Source organism: Delphinapterus leucas, chromosome 4 (genome assembly GCF_059928025.1).
Source record: "Delphinapterus leucas isolate spDelLeu-1000000601 "Yukka" chromosome 4, BTC_Dleu_Yukka2, whole genome shotgun sequence".
Taxonomy (NCBI): Eukaryota; Metazoa; Chordata; class Mammalia; order Artiodactyla; family Monodontidae; genus Delphinapterus; species Delphinapterus leucas.
The window spans coordinates 82,426,469-82,446,240 of record NC_143132.1 but is presented as its reverse complement, the minus strand read 5'-3'; the positions used below and the strand labels follow the sequence as shown (position 1 = coordinate 82,446,240).

The window sequence follows — 19,772 nt, the reverse complement described above, 5'->3', positions numbered from 1 at the left end:
GAATTCATTCATTTACACACTACCGTGGTGCCACTCTGTACCCCACAGTATAGTAGGCTCTGGGGGGCACAAATAAGAATGCAGTCTTTTTCTTAATTTTTCCTGTGGAACAGAGAAGCACTTATATAACCACAGCACAGTGTTATAAGCTCTACACCAGACATATGTAAAAAAGTGCTGTAGGAATAAGAGGAGAGAGTGACAGACTGTGTGAGAGAAGCAGACAAGAGTTCCCACATATGCCTGAACTGGGTCTGGAATAATTGGGATCAGTCTTCTAGGCAGAGAATTGGGAAGGGCATTCTAGATAAAGGGTTCTGGGTATGTAAAGACTTGATGAAGTCTTGAAGCAACATGCATATTCAGAGGATGATGTGGTAAAGACAATGGTGGAAGAAGCATCAGATTAAGCTTACAAAGGTATATTGGAGGGAAGGAGTTAAAAGCATAGAGCCTGGGAAATAGACTTTTGGGGCTGATATTGAACAATCTTATATGTAATGCTAAGAAATTATGCTATATCTCCTGTGTGCTGGAGAATTACTGAAGTTTTTTAAGCAAAGGAATTATACCATTAGATTCATTTTATAGAAAAGTAATTCTGTAGTATGGAGAATGGACTGGCAAAGAGAGCAGATGGAGGAGAGAACAGTTAGACCAGTTGGAAGGCAAAAGGTCTCGACAAAAAACAGTGAGGACAGGATGAAAGCAGTGGCAGTGGAGAAGACAGGTCGAAGATACGTTTGTGAAATAAAATGTATAGGGCTTGGAAATTAGTTGAATGTGATGGGTGGAGTTAAAAATGACTCCCAGATGTAGGGTTGGTTGTCCAGCATGATGAAGTCCATTAAATCAAGATAAGGACTCATCCACTAATTCAATAAATATTTATGTACCTGCTGTGGGCCAAAACCACAATAAAGTGCTAAGGATACAAAAACATATACAGTTGACCCTTGAACAATGCGGGGGTTAGGGGTGCCAACCCCAGTGCAGTCAAAAATCCTTGTATAACTTTTGACTTAACCAAAAGCTTAACTACTAATAGCCTACTGTTGGCTGGAAGCCTTACCAATAACAGAAACAGTCAATTAACACATGCTTTGTATGTTATATGTATTATATACTGTATTCTTAGAATACGTGAATTAGAGAAAAGAAAATATTATTAAAATCATAAGGAAGAGAAAATACATTTACAGTACTGAACTAAACTTATCAATACTGTACATTTATGTCATCTTTTTATAAGATGAATCATCTGTCTGTCAGTACCCATACAATATTGTCTTAAACAGAGTACTGTTATACATATTACTAACACTAGACATCAAAAATGAAAAGATGTGAAAAAGAAATTTGTATTTATTTACAGGTATAACAATTCATACATTGATAATGAAAAAGCAAATGTTTGCTCTGTGGTAGTCTAGTGTAATTGATATGATTGCTTCAGAGTAGCCTAACGTATACACCAATGAGTGAATTGTTATAAAATTTTTATAGCATACAGTATTACAGTCATATTCATGATACAGTATTGGAAACATTGTTACTTTTTAAAAAAAAACACGTGATGGTGGGTTGACATGCAGTTTCTCCAATTACTAGAGAGGGGGAGAGAGAGGGGCATATTTTATATTTATTATCACTCATGCCTATGTAAGGATAGACTAGTATCTACGTATATTTTATGCATTCATGACATACCTAACTTTTTCTTAATTTTTTCACTATTGCTGGGCTATGTGGTTAGCCTGCAGGTTTTTTCAAATTGTTGCAAATCTTCCAAATTTTTTCCAATATATTTATTTAAAAAAATTCACGTGTAAGTCAGCCCACTCAGTTCAAATCTGTGCTCTTCAAGGGTCAACTGTAAATGTATCCCTGTGCTCAAGAAGACAGATAAGCCAAAAGATAATTGTAGAATAGTTTGACTTGAATGATGATAGAGGACTGCCCAGGATCCTGAGGAAGTACATGGAGGGTCATCCGGTCCATTCTAGTGAGGGGGGTACATTTCTGCTAAAACTACTCTCAACCCACAGAGCATCTCCGTCTTTTAAAAGTCAGCAATTTTGATGAATCTTCTTGTCTATAGTGATGTTATTGTCATTTAAAATATAAGATTATCGGACTTCCCTGGTGGTCCAGTGGTTAAGACTTCTTGCTCCCAACGCAGGGGGCCCAGGTTCAATCCCTGGTCAGAGAACTAGATCCCACATGCCGCAACTAAGAGCCCTCATGCTGCAACTAAAGATTCCGCATGTGACGATGAAGATCTTGCATGCTACAACTAAGACCTGGCACAGCCAAATAAATAAATAAATATTAAAAAACAAAACAAAACTAGATCTACATTTTTTTAAAAAAATGTTAAGATTATCCATTGCAGGATTTTCTTTTTCCTACAGGCTTTAAAATATTTAGAGGTAGAGAGGCTAGGTAAATGAATATAATGTCATTCATTAGACAAATATATAAAAGCTGAAATAATTTACACACACAAAAAAGGTGGCTCTTGACCATGGACTATTTGTGGAGTCTTACACATTCCTTTTAAAGAAATGAAATTTTTTTTTATTGCAGAGCTTTATTGATTGTATAAGAATCCCACACAAATTTTATAAATTACCTTCACTTTTGATGGCAAGAAATATGCCTCTGACCAATTATTTTCAGAATTCTTGAAATGAAAAATAAGCCAGAATATTAAGGTATAACCAGAAGGAAAGCCATGTAAAATAAAACAAAGTGATAGGCCAGGAAAAAGATAGAAAATCAAAGACTGATAAATATATTTAAAATGTTAAATTCTAAATGACATTAATCCTTTTTGGTTTTGAGATCCCCTGCTTTTTATAGGTGAAGTAGAATGTGTCAAAAAAATAAAGAAAAAAGGAAAACAAAACTATAATAATTTTTGCTTAGCTTTCTTAAGAACTTAGAAACATTATTAATATTCATATAGTATTCTAAGATTTATCTCACTTAATTCTCACCTCTGTCCTGCGCAGGAGGAAGAGAAGATATTGGTGTTCTCTTTTTCACATAAGTAAACCAAATGGCTTACGAGAGTCAGTGACTTACACAAAGTCACATAGCTAAAAAGTGGAAGAAACAGAAGCCAGACATTTTGCATATTAGTTGCTAACCTGTTTGCCATCTCTTCTGTAGTTGATTATATTGAGGAGTTAATGAGCTTTTTTGGTACTGGTTGTTGTTTGGGCCTCAGCCTCCCACCCCACCTAGATTAACTGTCTCACAGTTGGCTGTTGTCACAAGGAGGACCAGGTGAGGCAGTGTGTACCCGTCATTGTAGCCAGAGCAGTTCAGAGCACCTGCCATTCCAAGGGTCTTCATGCTGGGAACTGTTAAGGGATTTGTCTCAATAGAGGGCCTTTTTTTTTTTTTTTTTGGCAGGGTTGGGGTACCAATAACCAAGGTGTTTGAATTTCTTCTACTCTCAAAATTGAGTATGTGACAATGATTAGAATTACTGAGAGAAAATGACCTCCAAATGATTCTTTAGAATTCCTTAGATCTGTACAGAGGGCATAATGGAAGTAGTCATATGCGTGTGTGCTTTTTAAAGGGATATTCTAGAGTTATTTACCATGGCATAGTTTGAAGAATTCATTTTAATATTTAATTGTATTTTTTATTGTCTTTCTCTTCAGAACCAGGTTTTGCTTTTCAAATTTTTGAGGAGTCTTCTTGACCCAAGGTATGTTAATAAAATTTAGTTTTTCATAATACATAGATGAGAAATCAAAGGAAATAAATTGAATTGAAGAAACTGGCTCATGATATCCAAATAGTATAGTCAGCTCTTGATTTTTAATATTAGCAGGAGTAATAGTTACAGAGATTATTCTAAATACATGATTGGAAAATTGATTACATCTTGAAGGAATACTTTTGTTTCTATTTGAACATGAGCATACATGATGAGTTGTTATCAATGTAAAGAAAATAATGAAGGTGTGCCATGAGGACATGTTTCAGGACATGTTGATGACCATCTAGCTTCCGCTGTCTCTGGTAGCATCACTCCTTCTGATTCCTTTTTCCATGCTGTAGATTGATAGCTTTACTTTTCAAAGTAAACACCTAGTTCCCAGCCCACCTCTAAATGTATTACATTTTATTTTATTTTTATTATTATTATTTTTTTTTTGCGGTACGCGGGCCTCTCACTGTTGTGGCCTCTCCCGTTGCGGAGCACAGGCTCCGGACGCGCAGGCTCAGTGGCCATGGCTCACGGGCCCAGCCGCTCCGCGGCATGTGGGATCTTCCCGGACCGGGGCACGAACCCGTGTCCCCTGCATCAGCAGGCGAACTCTCAACCACTGCACCACCAGGGAAGCCCTGTATTACCTTTTAAACTTTCATTTGAATTGTTTAGTTTTAAATAACTTTCCTGGAGGTGTGAGAAGGAAAGTTTAAATGTTTTTTTAAGTGCTGCTGTAGTACTCATCAGGTAAAAACTAACCCAAGGAGATGATGAAATTAGTAATGGATTTGTTAGCAAAGTAGCTCCATATGTGAGATCTTAACGTCTTCCTGTGACAACGTGGAGTACACTGGGAGCTGAGTGTAGTATTTAACATCCTCTAAGACAGTCACTCTTAACCAGAATTGTGTGTCAGAATAACCTAAGAAATTTTTAAAAATATAGTTGCCTGGCCCCAACCCCACAGAATCATTGTGATATACTTCTAGAGTTAAGCATCACTGGCCTAAATGTAATATTCCAGGGTGACATAGCTTTCACATCACACATACAAATTTTTAAGTTGCATTAAAATGTACACTAGCCATTGGAAATGGTAATATACTTACTTTAGAGATAATATTATAAAAGTAGAAAGTTTTGGTTATTCTAGTATTCTGTGCTATTTTTAAATACCAAAATACCAGGAGTTTTGTGGATTGTAATAATTTTTTGAAATTTCAGTCATTTAAACCTTAAGCAGGCTACGGTTCATTTAAATTTAGTCATACAGATGTGCATATGCAGATGTTGAGAAGAGCAGTCTGACTACATACCCTCCTGAACTTCAGTTCAATACCTTTTCAAAGTATCTGTGCTTTAATTCCCTGTTCTCAGAAATTACTGAAGCTAGACATCTATTTTTATTTTTATGAATCATTTGTACTTCCCTCAGATCCAGTTTGGGTCCTAGTCTACCCCTAGAATTAACTAGGAGATACCTTAGAATTAGGGTTAGGGGTAAGAGGGAAGGAAGAGAGCTGGGAGAAGGATGGGGGAGCTGGGGGTGGAGCTGAGAGAAGGGGGAGGGGGCCGAGGAGGACTGAGCTAGTTGGAAGAGGAAGGAGGGCCCAGCCCTTTCTCTGGAGCCCCTGTACCTTTTTTCCCATAGCAAAATTCCTTCTGTTCCTCTTTTGCTTCCTCCAGTGTCACATCCATTCTCTTAGGACCTGACTCCTCTTCCCCTAGGATAATTTATTTTAACCAAGTCCTTGTTCTCCATCCATCCTACCTGGAGAGACTCAGGCTGGAAGGACAGAGAAGCTCATCTTTGAACTCGGCCTTTTCTCACATGTAACAAAGTACAGAAGACAGTGGTGACCAAATCTTAATTTTTTTAATTAAGAAAAAGTATTAGGTAATATAAATATCAATATAGTCATTTGCTTTGATATTGAATTTAGTTAAACTTCACAGTAATAAAAATGGCAAATCACAAGAGTATCAGACGTCTTCCATGGAAAGTCTTGCTCTGTTATTACCTATACCTAGATTGTAAATATGTTATAGGTAAGATCCTTTAGAAGTACTATGAAAGTTGTTTTGTTCACTAGCGAACCACGAATAATTTTACATTTACTCGGTGTATTTTATCTCCCTAAACTAACTCCAACCCAGGATAATTAACTCTAAGTTAACTTGTCACCCATTATTCCTTTCTGTCATATCAGTTCAGCTGCAAGGCCCTCTCTCACCTACTTCAGAGAGAAGCAGTGCACCCACAGTCCTGACTCTTCCCTCTCCCCCAAAAGCAATATGACCCGGAATGTCCTCACTCTTGACAACAGCTAAATGGCCAGCTCTGCTTGAGCCTAGAGAAATGAAGAGTTGGCAGAGATTCTCCCCTTGACCAAACTTTAGTCAGGCTCCTCTGAGCCCTCTGCTCCACTAGGTCTGACCCTGGGCTTCCATCTCTGTTTTTGTAGAGTCTGTTTTTAGCAAGAATCCTGCTAAGTCAGTTTAGCTAGAATCCTCACCCTCAATATGTGATCAGCCTTGATATCTGTCCAAATTTCTCACACACACTTCCCCCCCACCCCAGGTAATATGTGATCATCCTGGCCTGCCTTCAGCAAGAATTCTGTTAGGTCAGTTTTTCAAAGAATTATCCTACCCTCCTAGTAATTCTCCATCCATTGACTGCCCCACTCCCACCCCATGGCTATAATCTCTACTTTTTCTTGTTGTTTTTGAGTTGAGCCCAGTCTCTCTCGTTTACTGCAATACCCCATTGTAGTGTTCCCTATCATGAGAGTCCGAATAAATTCTGCTTTACTGTTTTAACAAGCATCATGGATAATTTTTTCTTTAACAGAACCTTGAATTAACAAGACAGATAACTTTAGCTCCACCTTTAAAAAGAGCACTCTTTCAAATTGATCCACCATATCCAGGATGCCAAAAATCTAGTAGTGTTCTGCTTTGAGAGTCCCAGTCCAGTCCAGAATCCATCATATTGGATTGGCCAAAAAGTTCGTTCGGGTTTTTCCGTAAGCTGTTATGGAAAAACCCTAATGAACTTTTTGGCCAACCCAATACTTTATCCTCTTATTTTATGTCTTATATAGGAGGCAGGCGTCCATTAAGATTATGCTATAGATTTATTTTAAATTTGATGTTTGGCATTTCAATACAATCATTTTTATATGAACAGTATTTTAAATGATGGTGTCCCAGACTAACCCATAAAAGCCTGTTTGACCCACAATGTAAATAAGTAATACCAGTGAGGGGAGGGGAAAAATTTTTTTTCTTCTACCCTTCTGTGTCCTAGACAGATTGAGAAGAGAAAAGCATACAAATTTATTGAGTGTTTTACGTGACCTGGGAGTCTTCACAAGGAAATGAAGACCTGAAGACGCACTTAAACCTGAGCGTTTTGTGCTAGGTTTGATGAAGGGTAGAAAGTCATAGGCAAATGTGATGGGACTGAAGGATATGAGCTAAGGATGATAAACTGGGGGAGACTTAGCAAGACGCGTTTGTTTGGATTCCTCTGAGTGTCCCTCCATTTTCAGAGATGAGGATGCTCCTCTCTTCCAGAAAGAGAGAGTACCTTTCATAAGATGGTCTTATGATCTGCTTCACAGGAGAAGGGGAAGGGCAGAGAGTCCTTCCTGCACCTGACATTTCTCAAATTCCTTGAGCTTAAAATATTCAATATGCCAACATACCATATTTTGGGGAAGCATGTCCTGAACCCCATCACTAATAATACGTACATTGAATTCTGGATTGAGGGGGAGAGCAAGGTTAAGAAGGTTGAGTTCAGAGGAGGTAAGGAGGAGGTGCTTCTTGAGCCTGCCTTAGACAAAGTTTTGAATTATAGAAAGTTTGTCTTTGATGCCCTTTGAACTCTGCCTCCTTCCACTCTGTCCTCTTCTTTCAAGGGTTGCAGGGTGCACACACTTCTTTAAGCTCTACACTTTATAAGCATACTCGGATATATAGTATTGTGCCTAGGTAGATTTTTTAAATCTAGAATTACCTTCTTCTATGCCCCAATCAAAACAATCACAACTAATTGCTAATTGCTTGTCAATGTGACACTTTTACAGTGGGAGTGTACAATTAACATATGAATACAATGAAGTATACACAATTATGAAAAAACCCTTTTCCAATACCAGTTGACCTCAAGGGTAAGAAGAAAGCAGGTTGTGTGGACTAGATTACATTAAGTCTCTGAATGATTTCCCATCACACTTTAGCCTTTGTAAATGAGTATGCCTGTTAACTAATCTCAAGTAAAGGATTAGAGTCTTTCCAGGTACTGGGAAAACTGAAGTGGGAAACTAGGGGAGTATAGAAAAAGGTATTTAGGGACAAAAGAATATCAAGAATAGGTAGACTGGTACTGCCTAGCAGTTTTCCCTGGCAGACAACTTCAGACTGTTTTTGCCTTTGATTCTTCCCTTTCTGTTCTTCTTAAGCAATAGGATTTTTTTTTAACTTCCAGTTTTTTTCCTTTCATGAAGCTCCTATAGCAGCATTCTAGAGAGTAGAGAAAATGAAAGAAAGTTATTTTGAGATGGTGACTGCTTGTATATATGTGTCATAGCAGAAAATTGCTTTTTTTGCCCTTGCCCCAAAAACCTGAGTTAGTAGGATCCTCATTCGTGTGTGTGTGTGTGTGTGTGTGTGTGTGTGTGTGTGTGTATAGGTTATGCAAGTTAGTAGGATCCTCATTCCTGTGTGTGTGTGTCTGTGTGTGTGTGTGTGTGTGTGTGTAGTTTATGCACATTTGATTTAACATTTATATGTATTTATTGAGTTGTTTCTAAAGGAGTGACTTATTTTGTCAACAGCATGTTTTAGGGAACTAATAATCTAGTTGAATTCTCATGTGTATTTCTCTATTTTCTTTATCCAATTTCTTTAAGTTACCTTTGCTCTGTAAATAATGTCCTCTGTAGAATTAATTGACCTACAAAGATATTGGTGGCATTTGTATGTAGAAAGATTAGATAGTTTTGAAGGGAGGGAGGTTAATCCTCCAGAAACAAATTATTTGCCTGAATTGAGGCCAACAGCCCGGGAGAAAGGGTTTGCATCCTCTTCCAATTCTTTTCTTTGGGACAGCTGCTACATAAAGTCCTACCCCACGCCCACTCCCTGTGTGCGTCCCTGCTGGCCAAGATTTCTCACAGGAGTTCTCCTGATATACGTACATCCAGATGCAGGTCCTTTGTGCAGTGGGGATGCTTGAAGGATAATACTAAAAGACACTGACGGTTTTTGTGGGGCTATGAGCTTCATAAGGAATAAAGAGAATGTGCAAGTGTATTTATAGTCACAATATTTTCCTCAGTTTTCTTGGTAATGTCCATTTAGCCTTTGTTAACAATGTCCTGGAGGCCTCTGAAATATATGGTATGATTTTCCTGTAGGAAAAAAACACATAAAATGTTGTACTGTATTTCTAAGTCTTTAATCAAAATAAAGTAAAAATTGAACATTGCTAAGGAAATGAGTATCTTTGCCAAGGAGCAAAACATAGATTATGGAAATGGTTATACATTGGATTTAAATTGAATCTGTCACTGTTTCTGTGGATAATTCTGAAGGGATATTTTAAGATATTGACACAGTGTTGAAATAGCATATTTCAAAGTTAAAAAATAGAACATTATATATATTCATGAACTTTGACATATAAAAATGCATTCCTACCTCAGTGAGTGCCTGTCTGCTTGGACAGACTCACCACCAGATATCGTTATCTTTGTTAGTATTTTTGCCAGCAGCTCAAATTCAACCTTCTAAATCCTAACACATCATCATCTACTAATCTTCTTTTAGGTAAATGGATGGATGGATGGATGGATAGATAGTTTACATGCATTTATATCTTTATTCCTTAATTTAATAATTCTTTATAATGAGATTGCTATCTGCTAAGCAATGTGTGAGAGGTTGAAATAGTTCAAAATTATACTCACTTTTTTCAGTCTAAACCTGTTCCTCCTTCTTTATTTTCTCTCTTAGCAAATGGCTGTATCCACCCATTTATTTTATTTAAAAATTTACTGAGTAACTACAGCATACTAAGCACTGTGACAGGCATGGGAGATAAAATGGTGAATAAGGTGGGACCCTGCCTTCAGAGGCAATTGCAGTGTAAGTGTCTTAAATAAAATCCTTGGCGTGATGATGAATTTTTAACTTTCCTTTACCAACTCCACTGCACCTTCTCAGCCACACGACACAGAACCAGTCAGTCATCAAAATGTACCTCTTGTATATCTCTTACATGTGAGTCCTTCTCTTGTCCACCCCCTCCACCCTGGTTCAGGCCCTCAGTATCTCTCTTCTGGTCTTTTTTGCTGGTCTCCTAACCAGCCTTCTTAATTCTTCTACTTCCATTTTCAAATAGGCAAATAATGATAGTGTTCCCTTTCCGCTTCTCAAAGTTCTTTTAGCTTCCATTATCCAAGGTAAAATCTGAACTCCTTATGGTGTAAAAGACCCTTCTTGATCTTATTCAGGCATATCGGTTCAGCTTAATTTTCTTCCATCCTGCCATTTCTCTTTTCCCCTTTATTCCTCAGTAGTACTGAACTTTTTGTTCATGGGATACACTACACAGGGTTGTTCTGCCCACCCTTTGAATATGTGTTCCTCCCTTTTAGTCCACTTTGTTTTCTTTCTTTTCATAGTTTTATCTATATGTATTAAGAGCTCTAAGGGTGTACATGTGCTTTGATCCAGTGATTCCATTTTGGAAAATATATTTTAAGGAAATACCATAAGAAAAAGGTAGTTAATATTGAAATATCCGTATTAACATTTATATAGTGAAAAAACTGTTTAAAAAAGTAGATGGGGGAGATAGCTATATAAATGGTAAGGTATATGAACATAATTGAATACCAAATTGGCAAACATGGCAATGTGAATGTTTAAATAATGCTAAACTGGAAAAATACATAACATTAAATGGTATGCACACATACTGTTTGTGTGTGTGATTGAATGATAATCAGATGATGTGGTTAGATGTAGGTATCTTAATGCTCACCATATTCTTTGCCCCCACTAGTTGCTTAGTTAATAATAGAAATTTAGATTGATACGTTAATAATAAAAATGAGAGCAGTTGTTAGGAGTTTGGAATGGTCTGCTCTTTGCTTTTAGAATTTCTGAAACAATGAAAACTGGCATGTGAGTGCTACAAACTAAAGTTTCAAAAACTTTGCTTCATTGATATTTAAAGAAATCTTTCCAAATACTCATATTTTTTCTATTTACAATGAAAAGGACACATATTAAGGTACTTTGTGGCTTTTACAAAATCCTACCCTTTCTTCTGTTCTGTTTATACTATTTTTTATTCATCACCCTTGTTTTTTGTTTCTTTTTGTTTGTTTCCTACTATTTTTATGCCTCCTCTGACTTTAACTGAGTGTTTTGTATATGATTCCATTTTTTGTCTGTCTTAGTATATTAATTATACTTCTTTTAAAAAACTTTTTCTAGTGGTTGACTTTCCATTTTTCGATTAGGTCGTTTGTTCTTTTGTTGTTGAGTTGTATGAGCTGTTTGTATATTTTGGGAATTAAGCCCTTGTCGGTCCCATCCTTCACAAATATTTTCTCCCATTCTGTAGGTTCTCTTTTCCTTTTGTTTATGGTTTCCTTTGCTATGCAAAAGCTTGTAAGTTTGATTAGGTCCCATTTGTTTATTTTTGCTTTTATTTCTATTGCCTTGGGAGACTGACCTAAGAAAACATTGGTACAATTTATGTCAGGGAATGTTTTGTCTATGATCTCTTCTAGGAGTTTTATGGTGTCTCGTCTTGTATTTAAGTCTTTAAGCTATTTCGAGCTTCTTTTTGTGCGTGGCATGAGGGTATGTTTTGACTTCTTTGATTTACATGCAGTTGTTCAACTTTCCCAGCACCACTTGCTGAAGAGACTGTCTTTTTCACATTTTATTTTTTGGCCTCCTTTGTTGAACATTAATTGACCAGAGGTGTGTGGGTTTATTTCTGGGGGTCTCTGTTCTGTTCCATTGATCTGTATGTCTGTTTTTGTGCCAATGCCACACTGTTTTGATTACTGAAGCTTTTTAGTATTATCTGAAGTCTGGGAGGGTTATGCTTCCTCAGGATTGCCTTGGCAATTCTGAATCTTTTATGGTTCCATATAAATTTTAGATTTATTTGTTCTAGTTTTGTGAAAAATGTCATGGGTAATTTGATAGGGATCACATTAAATCTGTAGATTGCTTTGGGTAGTATTGCCATTTTAACAGTACTGATTCTTCCAATCCAAGAGCATGGAATATCTTTCCATTTCTTTGAATCATCTTTAATTTCCTTTATTAATGTTTTGTAGTTCTCAGCATGTAAATCTTTCACCTCCTTGATGGGGTTTATTCCTGAATATTTTATTTATTTATGATGCAATTTTAAAAGGTATTAATTTTTACATTCCCTTTATGCTGTTCCATTGTTAGTGTAGACACATGCAACCGATTTCTGTGTGTTAATCTTGTATCCTGCTACGTTGCTGAATTCATTTATCAGTTCTAGTAGTTGTTGTGTGGAGTCTTTAGGGTTTTCTATATATAGTAGAAAACTATGTCATCTGCATACAGTGACAGTTTTACCTCTTCCGTACCAATTTGAATACCTTTTATTTCTTTTTCTTGTGTGATTGCTGTGGCTAGGACTTCCAATACTATGTTGAAGAGAAGTGGTGAGAGTGGGCATCCTTGCTCCAGATTTTAATGGGAAGGCTTTCAGCTTTTCACTGTTGAATATTATATTGGCTGTGGGTTTGTCATAAATAGCTTTTATTATGTTGAGATATGTTCCCTCTATACCCATTTCGTAAGGGTTTTTATCATGAATGGCTGTTGAATTTTGTCAAATGCTTTTTCTGTATCAAGATGATCATGTGGTTTTTGTTGATGTGGTGTATCACATTGATGATTTGCATGTGTTGAACCATCCTTGGGACCCTGGGATGAATCCAACTTGGTCATGGTGTATGACCTTTTTTATGTGTTGTTGGATTCGGTTTGCTAATGTTTGTTGAGTTTTTGCATCTATATTCACCACAGATACTGGCCTTTAATTTTCTTTTTTGGTAGTGTCTTTGTCTGGTTTTGGTATCAGGGTGATGGTGGCATCATAGAATGTTTTTGGGAGTATTCCTTCCTCTTCAGTCTTTTGGAAGAGTTTGAGAAGGATCGGTATATGTTCTTCTTTGTACATTTGGTAGAATTTCCCAGTGAAGCCATCTGGTCCTGGACTTTTGTTTGTAGGGAGTTTTTGTAGCAATTTTTTGTATGTTACTAATGCTGTTCCAGTTCTTTATATAAGGAGCTTTAGTTGAGAAATTCTGAAGAGAAGATAGGACTCCCAGAAGAAACTGACTTCTTTTGAAGGTAGAGAGAAGATGATTCTTATATCTCCAATGAACTGCAGTTGATTTTTCTAAATAGTTCCAGTAGTGTCCACCATGGTAAAACGAATACTCCCACAGCTTTTGTGTAGGCATTATGAATAGTGGGCTTTGTGAGTGGCTGGCATACAAGGCAAATGAACCATAAATTTTGTATAACCTACTATTCATCCACTTTTGTTTTAACAACAACCAAATAATTAGCCCTTGCTACATGGAAGACACTGTTGTAGGCTTTAAGAATTCATTAGTGAGAAGGTACTGGTGCCTACCCTCACAGAATTTATAGTCCTTTAGAGAAGATAGATAATTGAAGAAGTAATTACAACATGATGTGATTGGTGCTATAAGGGAAGTTTAGTAGGGACAGTTGTTGAGACTAGAAGATGGCTTATTATGTATAGTTACTCATGGATCAAATTGTTTAAACTAAATTGAGTCATCGTTGTTTCTTTTAGAGCAACAGTACAACTTCAGGTATGATTTAGAGGAGCCTCCACTGAATATCATTTCCTTAATTATTCAATGTAAATTGAGAAATATTGTGATTTAGAATGTTTCTGATGTAGTGTATGATTCACCTTAATAACCTAAGTAACATTAAGACTTTTAATTCATGATTTTACTTGATCAAAAGGTAGTCTTGGTTTTAAGGTAACATACTTTTCACCTGTAGCTTTAATTATGGTATGATTAAATAATGCTACTGTCTTGCCTTTTCTGTTTTCAGGGAAGGTATTCATGTAAATCAAGAATTGCTGCAGATATCTCCTTGTATTACAGAGCAGTTCATTGAGCTGTTGTGTCAGTTCAGCCCAAACCAGGTTATAGAGACACTGCAAATCCTTGAGTGCTACCGCCTAGAAGAAACTATTCAGGTAAGACCAGTAATGTAGAGAAGGCAAGAGTAAACTTTTCTTTATTGCTCACCATTTTACAGATGAGCACAGGGAGATTCATATATTAAATCAGTTGGCTAAGTTTATTCCTAGTAAGTGCTAGCACCAGAGATGGAACCCAGATAGTTTGACTCCATCGTGCATGCTCTGCATTGCTGTGTTATTGCCTCTCTGTTTGTTTTAGTAGAGTCAGAAACAGCACATGTCCATCATTGTTGTTCATCAAGTTTCACAGGCATTCTAGCCAACAGGATAAACATAGAAAAAGGAATACAGTAAAAATATTAAGAGAGAAAAACTAAGCTCTTACTTGCAGGCATTGATGGTTAGATAGTCCTGTTGTGCCATGTGACTTAAAGTCTAGAAGGCAATTACACAGTCATTACCTTGATTCTCTTTCCTTGTTTTCTCCTGTTTCCAAATTGAAATGAGTGTGTGTGTGTGTATGCACATATGTACATATATATACATACACACATATTCTAATCTACCATGAGGCTAGTATGTTCCCTGTTTAAAATTTGTTTTTAAGCTACCTTTATATTGTTGCTATCAATACTCATGAAACAGTAACCCGTATTTTCTGCATCCATGTCCTAAACTGCCCACACAATTAAAATTTTTTAAATTATAAAATATTTCAAAATACATAGAAATGTGCAAAATGGGTACATATATTCCCACCAACCCAACTTTATAGATGTTAATGTTTTGCCATACTGGCTTCAGATCTTTGTTGTTTGTTTTAGAAATAAAGCATCCTTTATCTGTCATGTCTCACCTGAGGTTACTGCCAACCTGAAGATGGGAAGCTTATCCTTCCCATCCATTTAAAAAATTTTTCCTATATATGAATTTACCTATATAACACAAGGTACAGTTCTGTATGTTTTTAAAATTTGTATTAATGGTATCATACAGTAATATCCTATTGCAAATTGCTTTTTTATTAATTTTTTATCTTTCAGTTTTTAATACATATAGCTCTAGTTCATTCATTTTAATGATCATATAATAGTCTATTGAATGACTGTGCCGCAGTTTATATATTTTCCTATTCACAGACATTCAGAGTGTTTCCAATCTTTTGCCATTATAAACAATGCTACTTTGGGCACCTTTGTACATACCTTCTTTGTGGCCATCTGAGATTTCTCTAAGTAGTATGCCTGGAAGTGGAATTCTTTAGACAATACAGTAGCTTAATTCTGTTCATATTGTCAAGTTGATTTCTTATTTGTTTCCAGTCTCATCATCAGTATTTGAAATTTGCTGTTTTTCCACATCCTTGCTGATTTCTAGTATTTTTAGACTTCTTATTTTTTGCCAGTGTGATGATTATCATTGCTTACTCATAACATTGCATATCTTTCCATATTTTTAATGACACTTTGGGTTTTCTTTTCTCTGAATTATCCATTCATATCATTTGCCCAGTTTCCTATTGAGGTTTTGCCCTTCTGTTACTGATTTCTAGAAGTTCTTTCTAATTTCTGGATCTCTAGTCCTTTGCTGATTTTATATGTTGGAGATGCCTTCTTCCAGTCTATTATGGCATGTCTTTTAACTTGGTTTTTAGTGGCTTCTATTTTAATTTATCAGTCTTTTCCTTTAACGTTAAAATTTTGTGTGTGTGACTTTTATTTCCTTTCCTAATTTAATGGCATTAAGGATATCCTCTTATATGAGTTTTATAGTTTGGCTTTTTTCATTTAGGCTTTTAATCCATCTGGAATTTATTCTTGTAAACAGATCAAGAAAGGGATTTATATATTTTTTCCATGTGGATGGCTAATGGTCCATGTGGCATTTTCTTGTCCTTTCTTCACTTATTTGTAATGCCATACTGCTGTACACCAAACTCCCAAATATACATAGATCTTTTTGTGAATTCTGTTCTATTCTTTTGGTCATTTGTCTTTCCCTATACCCATGGCACATATTTTAATTAACACAGCTTTAAAATAAGCTTTATTATTTGGAAGAAGAGTCTTCCCTCCTCATTCTTTTTCTTTAAAATTCTTTGGCTACTCTTGGCCTCTTACTATTTCACATCAAATTAGGAATCACATTGTCACATTCCTATAAAAATAACATATTCTTCTGGGATTTTGATGAAAACAACATTGAATTTATAGATTAATTCAGGGAGGATTGACATCTTATGGTCTTCACATTCAGGAACATGGTTGTCTTTTTGAAATGCCTTTTACCCACTTTGGTGAGGTTTTATAACTAAAGTTATAAAATATAATATTTTACATAAGGCTCTTGCACATTTTCCTCAATTTGTTCTTAGATACTTTTTGTTAACATTGTAAAAGGAAATTTTTAAAAAAATTTTATTGGAATATAGTTGATTTCAATTTTGTGTTAGTTTCATATGTACAGCAAAGTAGTTCAGTTATACATATACATGTATTCATTCTTTTTTAGATTCTTTTCTCATATAGGTTATTAATATCACAGAATATTGAGTAGAGTTCCCTGTGTCATACAGTAGGCCCTTGTTGGTTATCTGTTTTATGTATGGTAGTGTGTATGTGTTAATCCCAAGCTCCTGATTTATCCCCCCACACCCCCCCACGTTTCCCCTTTGGTAACCATAAGTTTGCTTTCGAAGTCTGTGAGTCTGTTTCTGTTTTGTAAATAAGATCATTTGTATCATTTTTAAATTAGACTCCACATATGAGTGACATCATATTATATTTGTCTTTCTCTGTCTGACTTACTTCACTTAGTATGATAATCTCTAGGTCGACCCATGTTTCTACAAATGGCGGTATTTCATTCTTTTTATGGCTGAGTAATATTCCATTGTATATATGTATCACATCTTCTTTATCCATTCCTCTATTGATGGACATTTAGATTGCTTCCACGTCTTGGCTATTGTAAATAGCTCTGCAACGAACATTGGGGTGCATGTATCGTTTTAGATTATGGTTTTCTCAGGATATATGGCCAGAAGTGGGATTGCTGGAGTATATGGTAGTTCTATTTTTGGTTCTTTAAGGAACTTCCATATTGTTCTCCATAGCAGTTGTACCAATTTACATTCTCACCAACAGTGTAGGAGGGTTCCCTTTTCTCCACACCCTCTCCAGCATTTATTGTTTGTAGACTTTTTGATGATGGCCATTCTAAGCTATGTGAGGTGATACCACATTGTAGTTTTGAGTTGCATTTCTCTGATAATTAGTGATGTTGAGCATCTTTTCATGAGCTTTTTTGGACATCTGTGTGTCTTCTTTGGAGAAATCTCTGTTTCGATCTTCTACCCATTTTTTGATTGGGTTGTTTGTTTTTTTGACATAGAGCCGCATGAGCTGTTTGTAGGTTTTGGAGATTAATCCTTTGTCAGTCACTTTGTTTGCAAATATTTTCTCTCATTCTGTGGGTTGTCTTTTTGTTTTGTTTATGGTTTCCTTTGCTATGCAGAAGCTTTTAAGTTTAATTAGGTCCCGTTTGTTTATTTTTGTTTTCATTTCCATTGCTCTAGGAGACGGAGCCAAAAAATTATTGCTAAGATTTATGTCAAAGAGTGTTCTGCCTATGTTTTCCCCTAAGAGTTTTACAGTGTCTGGTCTTACATTTAGGCCTTTGATCCACTTTGAGTTTATTTTTGTGTATGGTGTTAGAGAATGTTCTAATTTCATTCCTTTACATGTAGCTGTCCGGTTTTCTCAGCATCACTTCCTGAAGAGACTGTCTTTTGTCCATTGTATAGTCTAGCCTCCTTTGTTGTAGATTAATTGACCATATGTGCATGGGTTTATTTCTGGGCTTTCTATCCTGTTCCATTGATCTACCATACTGTTTTGATTTCTGTTGTTTTGTACTGTAGTCTGAAGTCAGGGAGTCTGATTCCTCCAGCTTCGTTTTTCTTTCTCAGTATTGCTTTGGCTCTTTGGGGTCTTTTGTGTTTCCATATAAATTTTATAATTTTTTGTTCTAGTTCTGTGAAAAATGCCATTGGTAATTTGAAAGGAATTGCATTAAATATGTAGATTGCCTTAGGTCGTATAGTCATTTTGACAATATTTTCTTTCAATCCAAGAACATGATATATCTTTCCAACTGTTTGTGTCATCTTCGATTTCTTTCATCAGCATCTTATAGTTTTCAGAGTATAGGTCTTCTGACTCCTTAGGTAGGTTTATTCCTAGTTATTTTATTCTTTTTGATGTGATGATAAATGAGATTCTTTCCTTTATTTCTCTTTCTGATCTTTCATTGTTATGTATAAGAATGCAAAAGATTTCCATGTATTAATTTTGTATCCTGCAACTTAACCAAATTCATTGATGCATTCTAATAGTTTTCTGGTAGCATCTTTAGGATTTTCTATGGATAGTATCATTTCATCTGCAAACAGTGATGGTCTTATTTCTTCTTTTCCGATTTGGATTCTTTTTATTTCTTTTTTCTTCTCTGATTGCTGTGGCTAGGACTTCCAAAACTTGTTGAATAGAAGTGTTGACAGTGGTTATGCTTGCCTTGTTCCTAATCTTAGAGGGAACGCTTTCAGCTTTTCACCATTAAGAATGATGTTAGCTGTGTGGTTTTCATGTATGTCCTTTATTATGTTGAGGTAAGTTCCCTCTATGCCCACTTTCTAGAGAGTTTTTTTTAATCATAAATGGGCGTTGAATTTTGTCGAAAGTTTTTTCTGCACCTATTGAGATGACATATGGTTATTTATTTATTTTTGGCTATGTTGGGTCTTCGTTGCTGTGCCGTGGGCTTTCTCTAGTTGTGGTGAGTGGGGGCTACTCTTGGTTGCGGTGCGCGAGCTTCTCATTGTGGTGGCTTCTCTTATTGTGGAGCATGCTAGGTGCGTGGGCTTCAGTAGTTGTGGCACGTGGGCTCAGTAGTTGTGGTTCGTGGGCTCAGGCTCAGTAGTTGTGGCACATGGGCTTAGCTGCTCCACGGCATGTGGGATCTTCCTGGACCGGGGCTCGAACCGGTGTCCTCTGCATTGGCAGGCAGATTCTTAACCACTGCACCACCAGGGAAGTCCCGATCATATGGTTTTTATTCTTCAGTTTGTTAATATGGTGTATCACATTGATTAATTTGTGGATACTGAAGAATCCTTGCATCCCTGGGATAAATCCCACTTGATCATAATGTATGATCCTTTTAATGTATTGTTGGATTCAGTTTGCTAGTATTTTCTTGAGTATTTTTACGTCTTTATTCCTCAGTGGTATTGGCCTGTAATTTTCTTTTTTTGTGGTACCTTTGTCTGGTTTTGGTATCAGGGTGATGGGGGCCTCATGGAATGAGCTTGGGAATGTTCCATCCTCTGCAGTATTTTGGAAGAGTTTCAGAAGGATAAGTGTTAATTCTTCTCTAAATGTTTGATGGAATTCACCTGTGGAGCCACTGGGACCTGGACTTCAGTTTGTTGGAAGTTTTTAAATCACTGTTTCAATTTCAGTACTTGTGATTTGTCTGTTCATATTATCTGTTTCTTCCTGGTTCAGTCTTGGATGGTTGTATCTTTCTAAGAATTTGTCCATTTCTTCTAGGTTATACATTTTATTGGCATATAGTTGTTTGTAATAGTCTCTTATGGTTCTTTGTATTTCACTCGTGTCAGTTTTAACTTATTTTTCATTCTGTTGTTAACTCCTTCTTGTGTATTTTAAATTTCAGTTATTGTATTCTTAAGATTTG

General features: G+C 36.2%; 1 protein-coding gene across 5 annotated transcripts in view; it reads left to right on the top strand.

Annotated features, from left to right (window-relative positions):
• The window catches only part of VPS8 (VPS8 subunit of CORVET complex), a 319,158-nt gene that overhangs the window by 185,217 nt on the left and 114,169 nt on the right, over positions 1-19,772 (top strand). For all 5 annotated transcript variants that reach the window (XM_089910741.1, XM_089910739.1, XM_089910738.1 and 2 more), the window contains 2 exons: positions 3,681-3,727; positions 13,919-14,066. In XM_089910741.1, coding sequence (XP_089766867.1) covers positions 3,681-3,727; positions 13,919-14,066 — 195 coding nt within the window. The remainder of the gene's footprint in view (positions 1-3,680; positions 3,728-13,918; positions 14,067-19,772) is intronic.